Source organism: Phalacrocorax aristotelis, chromosome 3 (assembly GCF_949628215.1).
Source record: "Phalacrocorax aristotelis chromosome 3, bGulAri2.1, whole genome shotgun sequence".
Lineage (NCBI taxonomy): Eukaryota > Metazoa > Chordata > Aves > Suliformes > Phalacrocoracidae > Phalacrocorax > Phalacrocorax aristotelis.
The window spans coordinates 2,490,647-2,506,174 of record NC_134278.1 but is presented as its reverse complement, the minus strand read 5'-3'; the positions used below and the strand labels follow the sequence as shown (position 1 = coordinate 2,506,174).

The 15,528-nt window shown below is 46.7% G+C and overlaps 1 protein-coding gene across 1 annotated transcript in view; it reads left to right on the top strand.

Annotated features, from left to right (window-relative positions):
- The window catches only part of INTS9 (integrator complex subunit 9), a 75,484-nt gene extending 64,394 nt beyond the window's left edge, over positions 1-11,090 (top strand). Inside the window, exons 15-17 of the mRNA XM_075086504.1 lie at positions 6,160-6,258; positions 8,524-8,661; positions 9,616-11,090. Of these exons, the coding sequence (XP_074942605.1) occupies positions 6,160-6,258; positions 8,524-8,661; positions 9,616-9,792 (414 nt within the window). The 3' untranslated portion in view covers positions 9,793-11,090. The remainder of the gene's footprint in view (positions 1-6,159; positions 6,259-8,523; positions 8,662-9,615) is intronic.
- Positions 11,091-15,528: the final 4,438 nt, after the last annotated feature.

Here is a 15,528-nt window from a genome sequence, read left to right as displayed (position 1 = left end):
CCTTTCCCCTTCGGTGATGTGTTTGACCACATATCTTTTTTGTTTCCTCTGCAAGATCTGACACTTGCAGACTTCCTGCACTCAGGCTCTGCCTGATTTAGCAGATGGTGTAAAGCCAAAGCTAAGTCTGTTTGAGACTTCGGCCCACACTATAATCTCCTGTGCATTTCTGTGTCTGGTTTCAAGAGACTCGACAATAGAGCTCCTGGTACTTAAATACTGAGAGGATAAGAAAAGGCAGGGAGGTAGGAGGTGAGGTAAATTGTCTTCCTTTCCTAAGGTTGCCATCCAAATATGTGACAGGATGAAGACCGTGTTTTATCTTCTGTTTACAAAACTGACTATACAGACCATCCCTGCTCGTGAAACGGCTATTGCACAGCTTTTAAGCACATGGTTTATTTGGGCGGTCTTTTCCTATTAAAGGTACACTGGGAAGATGCTTTTCTGCATGTCAGGGATATCAGAAACTGGATGTGATGTCTGTGAGGACCAAGGTGAGTGGAGGGATGGAGGATGAAGCAGGTTGTTCTTCGTTCAGATTTTGCTGAGGACTACTTATTGTAAAAACCTCTGTGAGACTGTGATCATTAGGAGCTGGTGGACTCCTGAAGGTAGGCAGAAGAATCTCTGGGCTTCTCTAATAATTGGGAGAGGATATTTTTCTGTCGCGTATGAACTGCATCCTTTTTAGGGGCTAGGATCTGAGTAGGAATCTCTTCATACCTGGCAAGCTCCAAGGCAGTAAGCAATCATTTCCACCTAGAAATGGAAGTGCCCTCCTGGGTTACATGGCCGGAACCCAGCTGCAGTTAGTAATAGTGTTTACAATGTGCCGCATAAAATGTAAGGTGCCAGCTTCAAATTGTGAAGACTTTTGCCCTTGCTGTTCCCACTAGAATGCTGTGCAATCCCCCGCAGTCTCTGATGGCTAGAAACTTCCTTATTTTCAGCCTACACGTATTCATGGCTGGTCTGCATGTAGTTATTTGTAACATCGTGTTTTAGCCTAAATAGATTTTCCCTTTTGTTGGTATTTTCCCTGTGGTGTTTATGCAGAATAATCAACTTCTCCTTTTGGCTTTCTTTTTGCCAGGCTAAACAAGCCAAGTTATTTAGTTTCCTCTTACAAGACAGCTTCCCCTGCCCTAATCTACCCCTCAGTATATCTTACTTGAACTTAAATTACCCACAATTTACAAGTAGTTCAAATGAGATCTTGCTGGGCCCAATATAATAGTAATAGCTCATCTCTGCTAGAATTACCTGATATTTTCTGGAGTTGCGTTTAGCTTTTTCATGGCCATGTCAAATTTGTGACTCTCAGTTCTCATGGGATGGACTAATAAACCTGGACCCCTCACCTCTGTCATTTGCAGCAGCTGCCAGCTCACAGCAGAATTTCTCAGTATTAGCCCAGTCCCTGGCCTTGCATTTCACGCTATTGAATTTCATCTTGTTTTTCTCACTCCAGTTCTTGAGGTCGTCTAGTTCTTCCTCCATGATAGCCTGATCTTTCTTTCTATTAAGGGTGCCTCTACAAACTTCAGTGGGGCCATCTGAACGCTCTCGTCCTTCTGAACTGAGGTCATTAATAAAAATTGTATGGGAGTAGGCTCAAGACTGACCCTTCAGGAACCGCAGCAACAGCCCAGTACTTGTCTGAGGATATCTTTGCTTTTAACTAGCGTTTTCCCTACCTCGGGACTGCTGTAGAAATCCACAGTTTGTATAATTTCCCATGCGGTACCTTGGTAGTGCTTCATGAAGCACAGGCTGTGGCTGCCCCAATTCCCTCAGCCTTATCAGAGGAAGCTGCTGTGTTAGTCGCATGTAATCCACTTTTGATGATTTTTTTAAAACTTTCCTTCCATTTACTTTATTACTGCTGTATATTAGCATGAGTGATGGACACGTTAGTAGGATTTCTGAGTGCCAGGTATTACACAAGCACTGAACAGAACCGATCCCTGCCCCAAGGAATACATTACAACTTTATTCTTTATTTTTTCTAAGGACTTGCAATGTGTTGAGTTCATAATGGGTCTGTCCTGCCCAGTGGTTTCACAGCTCTGTTTCATGTCTTTGATTTCTCTGGTTTGATCCAGAGTTGCAACTCCAGCTCCTACCTCTTATGCAGAGATCATACGTTCATGCACAGTTTGAAAATCTGGAAAATACACATTTAATGTTGATGTAAAAACCCAGCTGTGTCTCTTTCTAAGCACACATGCTATAATCTAGTGTACACATCAGTGAATTTCCGATCTTAAGGAGATTTTAATTACTGATAAGCTTTGCTGTGCTCCTGCGTGTTCCCCTTTGCTGCAGTCCTGGAGGGTGAAGATCCAGCTCACCTCACTCACCTCAGGCTTCACGTCTCCCTGCTGGGTCAGTCTCCCTGCACGCTCTCTAGTGTAAGCCAAGAACTGTCGCACTTATAAAACTTGGAGGGGAAGAGGGAAAAGGGAGAAGTTTGGAGATGTGTCCCAAAAATCTGGAAAGAAATTACTTGAAAATCCTCCGTAGGACCAAGACCATGTGTGCTAAAAATCTGGTCCTCTCCTGATTTTATTCACTGATTATTCAGCCTCAATTTTTTTTTTTTTTTAAGTATGAGTTTCAGATCCCATTCTCAGTCATTGTTCAGCTCTTCATTGGCAACAAGAGGGTTTTTGGCTGGTGACTGAAGACAGCATGCAACCTTAAGCCTAGGGAGAGTTGTCCCCGATGAAGGCCTTAGTACAGACTTCAGAGTAGCCTAACCTGTGAGCATTGCTTTTCTTTATGAACAACTATAGTCTGGCCAACAACGGTGTTCGGGCTCGCATAGCGTGTGTCAGATCTCATTTTGTTGTGGAGAATGCAATCCTACACAAAAGATTCAACTGCAGTTTATAGTAGAAATGTCTTTCCTCTGTAAGAGCGTAGGTGGACAGCTCTGACCATGGGAGCAGAACTTCCCAAGCTGACTCTTCTCTCCCTCAGCCATTACGAGGTTCACATCAACGCTTGCAGTTTCAGAGTACTGAGAGAGTCGATGAGGTTTGATTTTTGGTTGGTGTCTGTTTTAGACTTTCCTTAACAGGAGGGATTTAAAAAAATGCACTGCACAGTACACATGCACAGTACACATGCACACACAGAGACAAGTTTGTCTTAAGGCAGTCCAAGTGCTCATCTGTAGGCAGGGGACTGATTAATGCGATGTTAGCGCTCAGTGCCGTGCGTCTCTGCTTTCATGGCTTTCCTGATGCCAGCATGTGGCATTAGACTTGTGATAATGACTGGAAGGAAGAAGCATTTATTCTTGCATAGTGGGGGGCTTTTCTATCTTGCAGACAAAGGTGTAACAAGATCCAGCAACTGAAAGTTGGACAAATTCAACCTTGAAATAAGACACGGTTTCCTAGCTGCAAGGGAAATTAAAGTTTGGAACAGCTTGTGAGAGGAAATGGTGGAGTTGCCATTGCTTGGAGTATAGAGAACATTTGCTGTCTCTCTGAAAAGGGTTTCTTTAATCCAGCATTTTGGAAGAGTTCTGTGATTTGTGTGTGCAGGAGGTCAGTCAAAAGGAGTATTGCAGTACTGTCTGGCCTCGGTGGGTGAATTACTGGATGTGATTAAATGACCTTTTCGGTTTGGGTCAGTGAACTTCTGTAATGAAAGGATTGGCTGCAACGTGGAGAAGGCTGTGAGACGAAGCAATATCTTAGAGAAAATAAAAATGAATGTCTGTTTTACTGTCTTTCTGACTGTTAATAATTAAAGTGTTGCTATTTACCAGCTCTGTGGTTAAAACCTGCATAAATGTTAATATCAAAGTATTTCAGTGGCAGCAAAGGACTTGGATTCTAAGTGGCTCTCTGTTTTTTAAGGATCTTTCTCTTCACAGTGTTTGTCATTTTGCCATGTATTCTTCATTAGAGCCCATTTTTTATCCATCCTCCTCTGAAAGGTGGTGGGAATGGAAAGTGCCTTCGACCACCGCAAACTGCAGCATAACACGCTGCTGCAAGTGTTACTATTTTTAGGTCCCAGGGGAAATCTGAAGCGATAATTATCATATTTTCATTCTCTTAGCCTTTGACAACAAACTCTAAAGGCTGTATTCAAATTGCCTGCTTTAAAGATCTTGAACAGCGTCCCAGAGATAGAGCAATCTGAATTGCTCCATGAAATTTTGATTTCTAAGATTCCCCAAGTCTGAATATGTGCAAAGTTTTAGGGCATTTGAATTCAGCCTTAAAATGTCTGTGTTTTTTTTCCAACACAAACATCCATCTAACTGTTTTATTTTGAGGAGGTGCTCTGCAAATGTTCCTGCAGTTTTAATAGTGGTCGGTAAGATTTTCAGAATTTACCAGAAGCAGCTGAACTTTGCTGCCATTGAAGCCAACAGAAGAGCCTTCTCAGTGCTTTGATGGCAAAAGGATTAGGCCAGTAGTGAGTGTTTCTGAAGTCAAGTTCAGTTGCTGTTGTATTCACAAGGACTAGAGCTTTGCAGTAATAGAGTGATCGCCTACATAATCATATTTACGGCAGACCAGAGTATTTGGCAGTAAAGTATTGATACCTGAAGTATCAGGGTTCAGTTCTGCTCTGTCCCTCTCCTGGTTTGGATCCTGTTGAAAATTCACTGGGTGGCCTTTGGTAAGGAGTTTAACCTTCCTTTGCCTCAGGTGCACTATCTCCAAAATGGGAATATACCAAGCTATTCTAAAATCCATGCAGTTTCTCTTCCTGCTTTTCGTGCATTGGAGCTTCTGGTGAGCTGAAGAGAGCTGGTGTTGCCTTGCTGGCAGGGCAGTGATGATAGCTGGTTCTCCAGAGCTCTGCTCCATGGAAGCGCTGCGGCAGGTGGCTGAAGTTTCAAAAGATTTCCTTTACCTGGAGGTTAAGCTCTTAATATCTGGCTCCAACTAGAGGTGCCATGTGTTTGAAGGTGAAAGAGAATGGAGTTCGGATGAAGATCATGTTGTAGAGGCTCTTTCTACACAGGATGGGGCGATGGTCTGAGTGGGTTGATGATACAACTGTTTGGAAAAAGCCAAGTAGATTCTGTCCCTTTAGTTGTTACTTGTCTCCACAACAAGTCCTCCCATCCCATGGTATAACTCATGAGCAATCTTACCCATTTTTGGTTTGTTAGGTGCCTGCAAGGTTTCCCCACAGACAGAGAGCATACTTCACGCACCCTTGCATTCGGGTCCACAGCGACTAACAGGAGCATGCTTGGCTGGGAGTGATGCTTGGAAGCTGCTTGGGCTGCTGGCCCATGTGGTGTGAAGGTACCTCGATCTAGGACTAGATCATCCTGGCTGCAGTCCTAGACAGGACTCCAGGGCAGCTGGTGTCCAGTGTGTTGTCACCTAGAACTCCGTTGGAGGGAAAAAGGGAATAAATTTCTGTGTTCCTGAGCGCTGTTTTCTGCAGCGTTCCTTTGGAAACATGGCTGGAAGAGGTGCTTCCCCAGCTGGCCAACTTCGCAAGCCTCAGCAGGTGCAGTGCTGCCCATTCCACATTCACTGCCAGCACCCGCAACGCTGACGAGCTTGGGAGGTTGCCATTGAATTCAAAGTTGGAGCCAAGACTAAATTTTATTTCTTTCAGAGAAGAATTAGGTAAAAGGCAGTGTAAGTGTTTCTGTGCAGTGTTGTAAGGAAAAATTTCAAACCACTCAACAGAGCCATTGGGTTTTTAAGGACAAACCCTTTTCTTCCAGCTATTCTGCAGCCAGAATGCCACAGAACTAAGGAACGGAAAGGAAACTGGCTTTGATTTTTCATTGTCCATTGATGTAACGAACAAAATAAATAATGATGAATTACATTATGAGTTTTATTAATCAAAATTCTTAATAAAGGAGTTGATGTCTTTTTAAACAAGGTTTCTCTTTAACTGTTATGTTTTGCAAGACTTGCCTTGGTTACAGAAAACCTCACACTGCTCTGATAACGGTATGAAAGTCAGTAGCTTTAAGAGCTGGGAAGAGGGCTAAGCAGGTGAGAGGGGTGCTCTGTCATTGTATCAGTGGGTTTGTGTTTACAGTTCATTAGCCTGTGTTTAAAAATACCATGCTGCCAATTTAAGTCACAGCTGGATTCATACAAATTTTGAGATTATGACTTGCTGAACAAAATCCTTCTTTTGCTTTAGCTTGCAGATTCGCTTGTGCCCTTGGAGATTAAGCCTGGTATTTCCTTAGCAACAGTTTCTGCCATGTTGCATACTAAAGACAACAAGCATGTGCTGCAGGTATGGTATAACGGGAAAGGGAGAAAAATATCCCTACCCCGGGTTTGCTGCCACCTGGGACCCCAGCTCTTCTCGTGAAGCAACCCCTCCAACTCTTTCCCCACTGGAGCGGAGTCCTTGTCAGATGCTTTGTCCTGGCATGTGCGAGTGAGGAATTACACTTAGAGAGTGGGATGCAAATAAATCTCTCTACCCTCTTTTCATTGGCCATGTGCCTGGCTAAGATAAAAGGGGAAGTGAGATTATTCCTGAAGAGAGGCTACAAATCATACTGCTGTCTTTCATAACCCGTACAGCAGGATCAGCATCAGTCAGCCTCTTGTGGACTTAAAACTGAGGGTCAGAGGAGAGAGATGACCTAAAACATTAGACATGTGAAGGGACTGTCTTTCTTAAGTTGCCCTGTTCCCCAAGAAGCGGATTGTACGTCCTTGTACATCCTTCCTACCGCCTCCTTTAGGCTGACTCCGCAATTCCTGGCATTAGTGCTCCGCAAAGGGGGATGATGTCTGGTGGCCCTGCATAGCAGTGGACGCCCCGGTCACCTTTCTCCTTTGATGCATGAACACGCAGGGAACTCGGTGAAGCCACACTCTGCATGATGTTGCCTCTCCAGCTGGGCAGCTGGGCTGGGCCCACTGCACTTGGGAAGAGGGCCCAGTGGTGGTAATGTCTTTAATGCAGGGACGGAAAGATTGGTTAAGGATTTATATCACTGCACAGCAGACAGGCTGTCTTACTTTTTCCAGGTCAGTTCCCTAGAAACACTAGGCAACCCTGAACAAATTGAAATATTAAAATGCAGTTGGTCTGAGGCTGATTTCTCCTTTGTGTTGTTCATTTACTCCCTTCTGTACTCAGATTCCTGATGCCAAATAAACTTAGACCTAGGCTTAAAATGCCAGAGCCCTCACATACAGATGGAGACAAGCCAGCCCAGCGGTATCTGTCAGTATTGGCTGAGCCCGGGATCCACCATGTCGGTGACTGATGCACAGATCACATACCTGCATCTAGGCCCACCAACGTCAGGGAAAATGGTGGCTTTTGTAAAGTGCATCCCTGCTTGTGGTACTCACTCTGAGCAGGCAGCATTTCTCTCCCAACAGTGAAAAACGCTCTTCCCTGGCTGTTGAAAAAAACACAGGGACATCGCAGCAGCAGGTTCAGACATGATGCTACAGGATGGGAAAGACAGAGAGTTGAGAGGAGCCCAGTCTGTCACCTGGAGTGTACAGGGTGCTACAGGGCGCTGGGGTGGCTTCAGGCAAATGCCATGTGTGTTGTGCAGACGCATCCCTGGCAAACAGTCTTGCCAAAAATTTGGAGAAACTCCCCCCAGCACCTTTTTCCCAGGGATGGAGTTGCTAGTTCACTGGGAAAGACCAGTGCTGACAGTTCCCCTTACTACTAACTTACTTGGCACAGGACACGTGGGCTTATTTTGCACAATAATTTCCTCACTGTTCTTTTTATAGGAATCTGGTTTTCATCTCCAGGAAAAGTCTTTCGGAAGTGCTCAGTTAACCCCGCGCCTTGCCCGCACGCGCAGCAGCGCACAGTGCTAGGTTAGCTGCCGCTGCACGTGCTAACCCTGCCTCCCCTCCCTGCTAACGGAGAAGGGTCTCAGGGATGAGTTAAGGCAGAGAGCTTTCTGAAGCAGCACAAAATTATACCCAGATCACACTCCAGTGATTTTTCAAGCACTGCAGCGTCTCTCACGCCTCCTTGTCTGAATTCAAGTTCTTCCTAAAGACTCACTTTTCTGAGGCCAGTGAGAAATAAATCACCCGTTTTTCTCATTCCCTGAGTAGTTATTTACTCTGAATTTGGCTGTTGCTCAACTTGTTTAATCTTTTAGAGTGTGATTTTTCAAGGCGTTGACTTCTTTAAGGCATGATTCCTAGAAAATGTTACAGGTTACTTGAACACTAAAATAGAAAGCTTCAGTCTTGGATTGAGTCTGACAGGCCTTTTAAGGTGACGGAAATTTGAACAGAACTGAATTTGGCAAAAATTTTAAGATGATGGAGATTTGAACTAAAAACTGCTAATTTATTTCTATAAATGGTGGCTTGTGTGTGCAGAGCTGCAGTGGAGCCCAAGGTTGGGTTTCTCCTCTCCCCTTCAGCACTGCAACGTTCCCCTTCAGTGACAGAAAACAAAATCAGTATTCCTTTCCTATCTCATGTGCTTGTTATTCCAACTAAATTATAATAATCTGATGTGATTCACTGCGTAACTGTGCACCTTCTCATCCATTAGCTCCCTCCAAAACCTCCGCAGCCTCCCGCCAGCAAGAAGAGAAAGCGAGTGAGCGATGACGTGCCAGAGTGTAAACCTTTGAAGCCATTGCTGAGCGGCTCCATTCCCGTGGACCAGTTTGTGCAGACGCTCGAGAAGGTAATAAGTCTTTGGTGGCAAGTGAGGTTCAAGCAGATTTCTGCTAATCTCAGAAATGTGCTGCTTTGCTAGCAGAAAGAGGGAAAATATTTTTAGTGTAGCTTGAAATGGAGGGGGGCTAATGAGCTAGCGAAGTATGTCAGGGAACATGTGTGTCCCTGCACTGAGTATGGAGGGAATAGTTCCCTGTGGAGTCATGTCCTGATACAGGGGCTTCACAGCAGTAATTTCCTCCTGGTTTCCTATGGAAGCTGAGCTTTTGGGGTCCCTCTGCATGGGTGAATTTCCCCCATGTAACTTTTGGATTCATCAGCTGATGTCCAATACATTTGAACGGTGGGGAAGAGGTCTCAAAAATATTTAAGTACCTACAAGTTTTTTGGAAATGAGGTGACCAAGTGACGAAGAGATCCTGTAAATATCTCCACTGCTGGAGAAGCTTTCTGGGGAGCTGCAGGACAGGGGGCTTGGTGGCTGAACTTACAGGCAGTTGGTTACTGCTCTGTGGAGCCCTGTTCTTGCCTGCATGGCTCCTTGGAGCAAATTAGCAGGAAAAAAGGCAGGATTGCCTGTGAGGAATTTTGCCCTGGGGTTCAGGAGCTCTCCACTGTCATCTTCTTTGAGGCAGTAATGTCAGCAGATGGTCATTTCTGTAAGTTAAAGGAGCCATTCTTCCTCTTTGTCTCTCAAGATTTTGCAGTTGCAGTGGCCTGGTGAAAATGTTGGCTTTTCCTCCCTGTTCTATAGTTTATCCATTTCTATAATGACGGTCATTTTAGCTTAGTTTTTGCAGAGTGTTTCCTCTGCAAATCCCAGAGATCTAGGATATCTGCAATGGCACTCCATATTTTATAGCCATTCTCCCTTCTCCTACCCCCGTCTTTCATCTCCGCCTGTTTTCTGGAGCTGTAGTAACGTCTCTCTCTTTGTCTCCCTCCCCAACGCTACATCTAGCATGGTTTCAGTGACGTGAAGGTGGAGGACACAGCCAAAGGCCACATCGTACTCCTCCAGGAGGCAGAAACCCTCATTCAGATCGAAGAGGACTCCACGCACATCATCTGCGACAACGATGAACCTTTGAGGGTGAAACTGCGTGACCTGGTTCTCAAATTCCTGCAGAAATTTTAGCTCATGGACATCATGCTGCTCTGCAAGGAGAGACCCCAGAGCACCAGAGCTAAAAGCTTTCCAGAGAGTGACCCCAGGGAGAGAGAGAATTTTTGATTCAAAGAGGCCAGAAACCGCCTTCCCCTTCACTGAGAAGCAAGGAAGAATTTTTAGTATCTATCTGATTTTTAAATTTTATTTTTAACCGGTTTTGGAATACTTTGGAGGGGATTCCTGTTCTGTAAAATTGGGAGTTGGAATCTTATAGGAAATACGAACTACAGAGTAAATAGATGTATACTTACGAGGCCAGGGTGAAACTGTGCGCAGACACAGACGTTTCTCTGAGTGACTCTCTCAGCAATGTATGCCCAAGTCCTTTATCTGAGAAAACTCTGTAGGAATATTGAAACAATGGCCTTAGATATTTATTTTTTTCCCCACTGCTTCTTCCCGGTCACCAGATCCAATTTCCTGTCTGTCCTCCATCTACACTGCGCATGTGTATTTCACTGGCACGAAGAGGACTGAGAAAGCTGGTAAGGCAAAGATAATAAAAACAGAAATAGAGAAAGGGGGCTGTGCTGGACCTGTAGAATAGCTTCGAAGCGGCAAGAGCCTGGCCATTTTCTGCAGGAGCAGAGGGATTTTGGGAAAGCTAGATACTTTAGCAATGCAAGGTGTTTGTTGATGCTGCACCCTCATCTGCTGTGACCAGATTTGTCCACCCAGCTCTAGGCTCTTCACTGAGCCACACTAAACACTGGTTTCTCCTGGGTTCCTCCATCATTGGAGGAGGTATCTCAGGAAGATACTTTTGGAAGTACATAAAGTAGTTAATCTCCTAATGCTCGTGAAAAACCTTTAAGTGCCTCTTGTTTCTACCTTCCAAAACCTGTCCTTTCAGCCGCCACGATCCCAAATCCTGATTGAAAACTGAGTCATTTATACGAAGCCATCTGTACTGCAGCCCTGGGGAGGCTTTTCACTCCCAAAAGTCATATATTTGGGGCCTAAACTTAGTAAACAGTATTGCTTTTAAAAGCAACTGATCTCTCAGATTTACTGCTCTTTGGTTTTTATTGGATTGTTATGTATTTATTTGGTGTTAAAAATAAAAAGCATAGTAAGGCTGCCAGGGAAGAAGCACATTCTGTGGTTTATAAAAGCATCTGGGTGCCTATTCCACATCCGCCTGTGCATGTATATGCGCATTTGTCAACTCCAACTGCTCCTTCAGTTTAGAGCTTTGGGCAGATTAAGGCAGTGGAAGAACATCTCTGTAATAAAAACTATTTGCTATTGCGGTTTCCACATCACATTTCGTACACATTAAGGATTTCTGTTCGATTGGATGTACAGGCTCCAGCATCCATACCTCTGCTCTGCGAGCGTGTCGTGGGCGGGAGAGAAATGGCATCATTAATGTGATCAAAACCTAGTTGCAGTAGCATTAATCCTCATAGGAGGTTACAACATTTGCAGTAGTTTGCCTTCTTTATCATCACTTGAAAATGAAATAATAGAATTGGACATAGTTCACCTTGTAATTAAATCTCCAAAAAGATTATTCGTAGCACACGGAGGCCATGTGATAAACTCAGCTGAGCTGAGGCGGCAGGGGGAGAGGGAGAGGGAAGAGTCAGCGTGTAATGGATGAGTCCTTGAGCATGTCTTTCTCCTTGTAACCCAGAGCATTGCTCCCAGTGTTCCAGAGCCTTCATTTTGTGAATATACTCATTTTCATTTATAATTATTTCACTTGTTGCTGTAGGAAGCCAGACCCGAGGCTGCGCGTTGCAGCCAGCCTGGCTGAGCACGGGCAGGCCAGCCGTGTGCCAGCGGGCAGAGCGCAAAGGCAGTGGTTTCCACTTGGCGAAGGCTGCGCTCGAGCAACTGAGCATCAGGGAATGCGAGTCAGCGCGCTGCCGGGGAGGGCTCGCAGGGGATGCTGCGGGGGGCGATCGGAAGGTCTAACAATTCACCGTGAACAGCTTATTTTGGGGCAAAGAACGAGGGAAAAAATCAGTTTGCTGGCACAGTGAAAGCACACCCCAAGCCTGAAATGCTGCCTCCATTCTTCCTGATGCCTTTTGAGAAAGGGGAAGCAGAGTCAGTCATTAGCACTTCGTGGCTGCTTATGCGCCAGCCCTCACTGTGGCTGTGTGATGCTTCTGAGCCACAGCTGACCTTCCAGGCTTGGCTCCACCGAGCTTTTGGGTCAGCACGGGCTCCGGCCCGTGACCTTTCCCCTTGCCAAAACTGCTGTCAGAGGCCACACGGGTGCGGTTGAGCAGAGCTGTCACTCCCTGGTGGTAAATGGGCTCTGAGTGCTCCATTCCGAAGGAGCGAGAAGCATTTATGCCCAGCTATGGATCAAGAAGACCTCAGCTGGGGTAGGGCCGAGTTGTAGCTACCCGTAGTCAAGAGGGTTCCCGTGAGCCAGAACCCATGAGCTGAACTACCTGGGTGCTGAGACACCTGGGGACATTCCTGTGACTTTTATGTCGTTATATGACAGGGAGCCCTGCAGTAACAGGGCTGCGGATTCACTGACATCAAAGATTTAATCTGTGTTTCTCTGCAGGTGTGCGAGGGCAGGGAAGCAAGAGCCTTGCTGTCTTTGCAGGAGTTACGAGTCCATCCAGCCTTCCATAGCAGGGGAGAGCAACCACCTAACCTACTCATCCAGCACAGCCTCGCTCTACAGAGAGTCAGGTTAGACAGAGAGGCTTTACTGATCTCAAGGTATCAAGGAAATATTTAGAAGTGAGGGGTGAGACAGGCTGTATCGGCCACAATAGCTGTTCCACAGGAGTGACTACTGTATAATTGGGCCAAATAAACCCTGATGCGCCAAAACCCCCTGTGGAAATCTCTCAGTGCTGCTTAACTTGACAGAACTAGAGCACTCCAGCCTAGTCCTGCCTCTGATGGAGGCTTTTGGACACCTTCCTGGCTTTAGCGCCTCACTTTCCCCTTACGTGGAACAGAAATCATTCCAGCTGCCTTTGCAGGCTGCCTTGAGACTGGTTCCAGCTGGAAGCTGCTGCGGCACAGGGCGCATTAAAAGCATAGTGGTTTGAAGGTAATTCGGGAACCGGGAGTGGGCTGCTCTGCTCATTAACAGGATGTACTCGAGCTCAACAGTTCGTTTCTAGCTTGGTTCACCACTGAAAGGCAACTGGCGCGATTGAGCTGTCACACCAAAAACCTTACTTGCGGTGCAAAGCTCTGGCCAGTAACAGCCCTGCTGGTATTTTAGCAGGTCATCTGGTAGCTAATGGCTTTCCAAAGGCTTTTCCACCCTCCTGGGGGGAAAAAAAATAAATTAAAAGTTTTTACAATTTTCTTCTTGTCGATTTGATCACGAAAACTTCTTACTGCTCCAGCCCAGCATCTGAAAACTGATTCATTTCTTATAAATGGAAAAGTTGTGCCTGCTGGAAACTAAACATGGATATTTTTTTTTTTTCAAATGAAAAATCTTCATGAAACTAGCAAAAATAAGTGCTTGTTCATTCTGCACAAAGGAAGAAAAATAAATAGCATTTCTTCCAGCTGGGTCAGTCGTGCAGAGGTAACCATGGCAGCCCAGGAGAGCTGCGGCTGGAGGGGGTGGAATACGACGGATAGCAAATACGGTTTAACCACGGATACACGCTTTAATGGACAAACAGCAGCAAAGTTACTTGGTTTCACTCTCTTTCTTCCAGAAAGTTTAAAAAAAACCTAACCCCAAAAATCCCCTTGGCCACCATGTGATGTTCATGGTGCCATGGCCACCTCCACTCCCTGCGACCAGGTGTGACGTAGGAGGCCCACAGGCCGTGCGCTGCCTCCCCCCCCCGAGCTCCCCTAATTAAATGCCAGTGGCGTTGCTCGCAGCCGGGCAGCTTCTCAAGCAGCCGCTTTGCAGGGCCGCACCTCGGCCCTGGCGAGTGATTCAGTCTCAGTGCACTTCCCGTCCTGTGCGCTGCCGCAGTGCAGCCGGGGCTGCGTTGCTGGGCCGGGGGAGAATGCGGGGAAAAGGTTAAAAATCAGCTTTCTGCACTTGACTGGCTTTTACGGACCAGATATTCCTGGAAGGAGTGAAGTATATTGTGTTTTGTGCCTATTAATGGGAGCCTTCATAAAAACAACCAGACCAAGTCATTCAATCCCAGGCTCGTGCCGGCCCCCACCATGCCCAGAGGCAGTCAGCGTCACGGGGAATGAGCTGGCCCCAACACCACCTGATGAACGCCCCGAGTCGCACCAGGGTCACCTCCTCGGGAACCTGGGCATGATGACCTGAGGGAAGCTGGAGCGAGACGCTGGGTCTGTGCCCCGGCAGCCCTCATCCTTTGGGAGGAATGGGGAAGCTGAGTGCAGGGGCGTTTGCGGTCAGCGTGGCCTGGGTAGGCTTGTGATGGGGCAGATAAGTCAGATCTAACAGGGCCCCATGTGACCCACCAGCTGGGGCTTGTGAAGTATGAACCCACCCCACCGGGGACCCATCACCAAGGACCTACAGCTTGAGACCTCATTGCTCTGGGTTCCATCACCAAGGCTTGGGGCCCACAGGGAACAAGCCAAGTCTCTCTCACAAGACCTCTGGCAAGGTCACGGGACCTTGGGGTTACAGCCAAGCCACCGTGGGGACACAGTACTTCTCCCCTGAGGACACCTGGGGCCATGGGGCACTGCCCAGGAGCATGGGGCAGCCCTGGCCAGGGAACAGTGGCAGGATCCCCTGGGCAAGGCTTCTTTAGGGTCGGAGAGCACGGCCCGCATCCCACATTGCCCCCAGTGACTGGTGCAACACAGTCAAGCAGCACCATAGCGGGCTCCTGAGCCAAGCGGGACTAATTCAGCCCTAAGAAGCAATGATCTTCCCAAACTCCTGTTTCAGAAGTCATGGCATCAGTTTGCTGAACTCCTTGCCTTAATTAAGGCAAAAATTTGAATCATTCCCCCATCTTCTCTCTCCCTTGGCCCTATCTCTGTCCCTGGGGGGTCCCTAGGACATGTCCCTCTCCTTGCCCTGAGCACATGGGTGATGTCTCCATCTCAAGCATGGCAAGGCCGGGCTGCTGTGGGGAATTAAAGCTAAGCCAGCGAATGTCCTGAGGCAGAGCGTAATTCAGTGCGATTAGGCCAAGCTGTGGGGTTAGTGTGAACTCCCTGGCAGAAAACTTCTGACAACCAGCTGGTCCCTGTTGCAGCAATAACCAAAGATGCAAACACTGGCCTCCTTCTTGGTAAAACTTGGCTTTATTAGTATTTTCTTGATATTAATGTGTGCTCCGTAATAAAAGGGTGAGGGACAGAGCAAAGCAGCCCCGTGATGCTACACGGAGCCGCCCAACCGCACACAAAGACATCGCAACTTGTCTTATTTTTAATATTTATTATCAAGTTGTCAGCAAAACATACAGGGTGAGAGCTCAAAACCCAGCTACGGAAGAGAGCAGGGCCCTCTGCCGAGAAACACCTGCAAGAAGCGCATCCAAAAGGCTTTAAAGCCAACCTGTAGGAACTGGTGTTACACCTCACGTCTCTTTCTTTATAAGCTTTAAGGAAAAAGGAAAAATAAAAGAGCTGCCGGGTTGTTGCCGCAGGGCTGCTCCGGGGCTGGCAGCACCCCTGGGGCAGAGCTGGGCTCCAGGGAGGCGCTCGCAAGGACCAGTGGCGCTTGATCCAGGGATGTTGTCTTTGCTTTTTTTTAAACTCCATTAAATTACTTAGTGGGTTAAACCGAACGGTGACAATTAT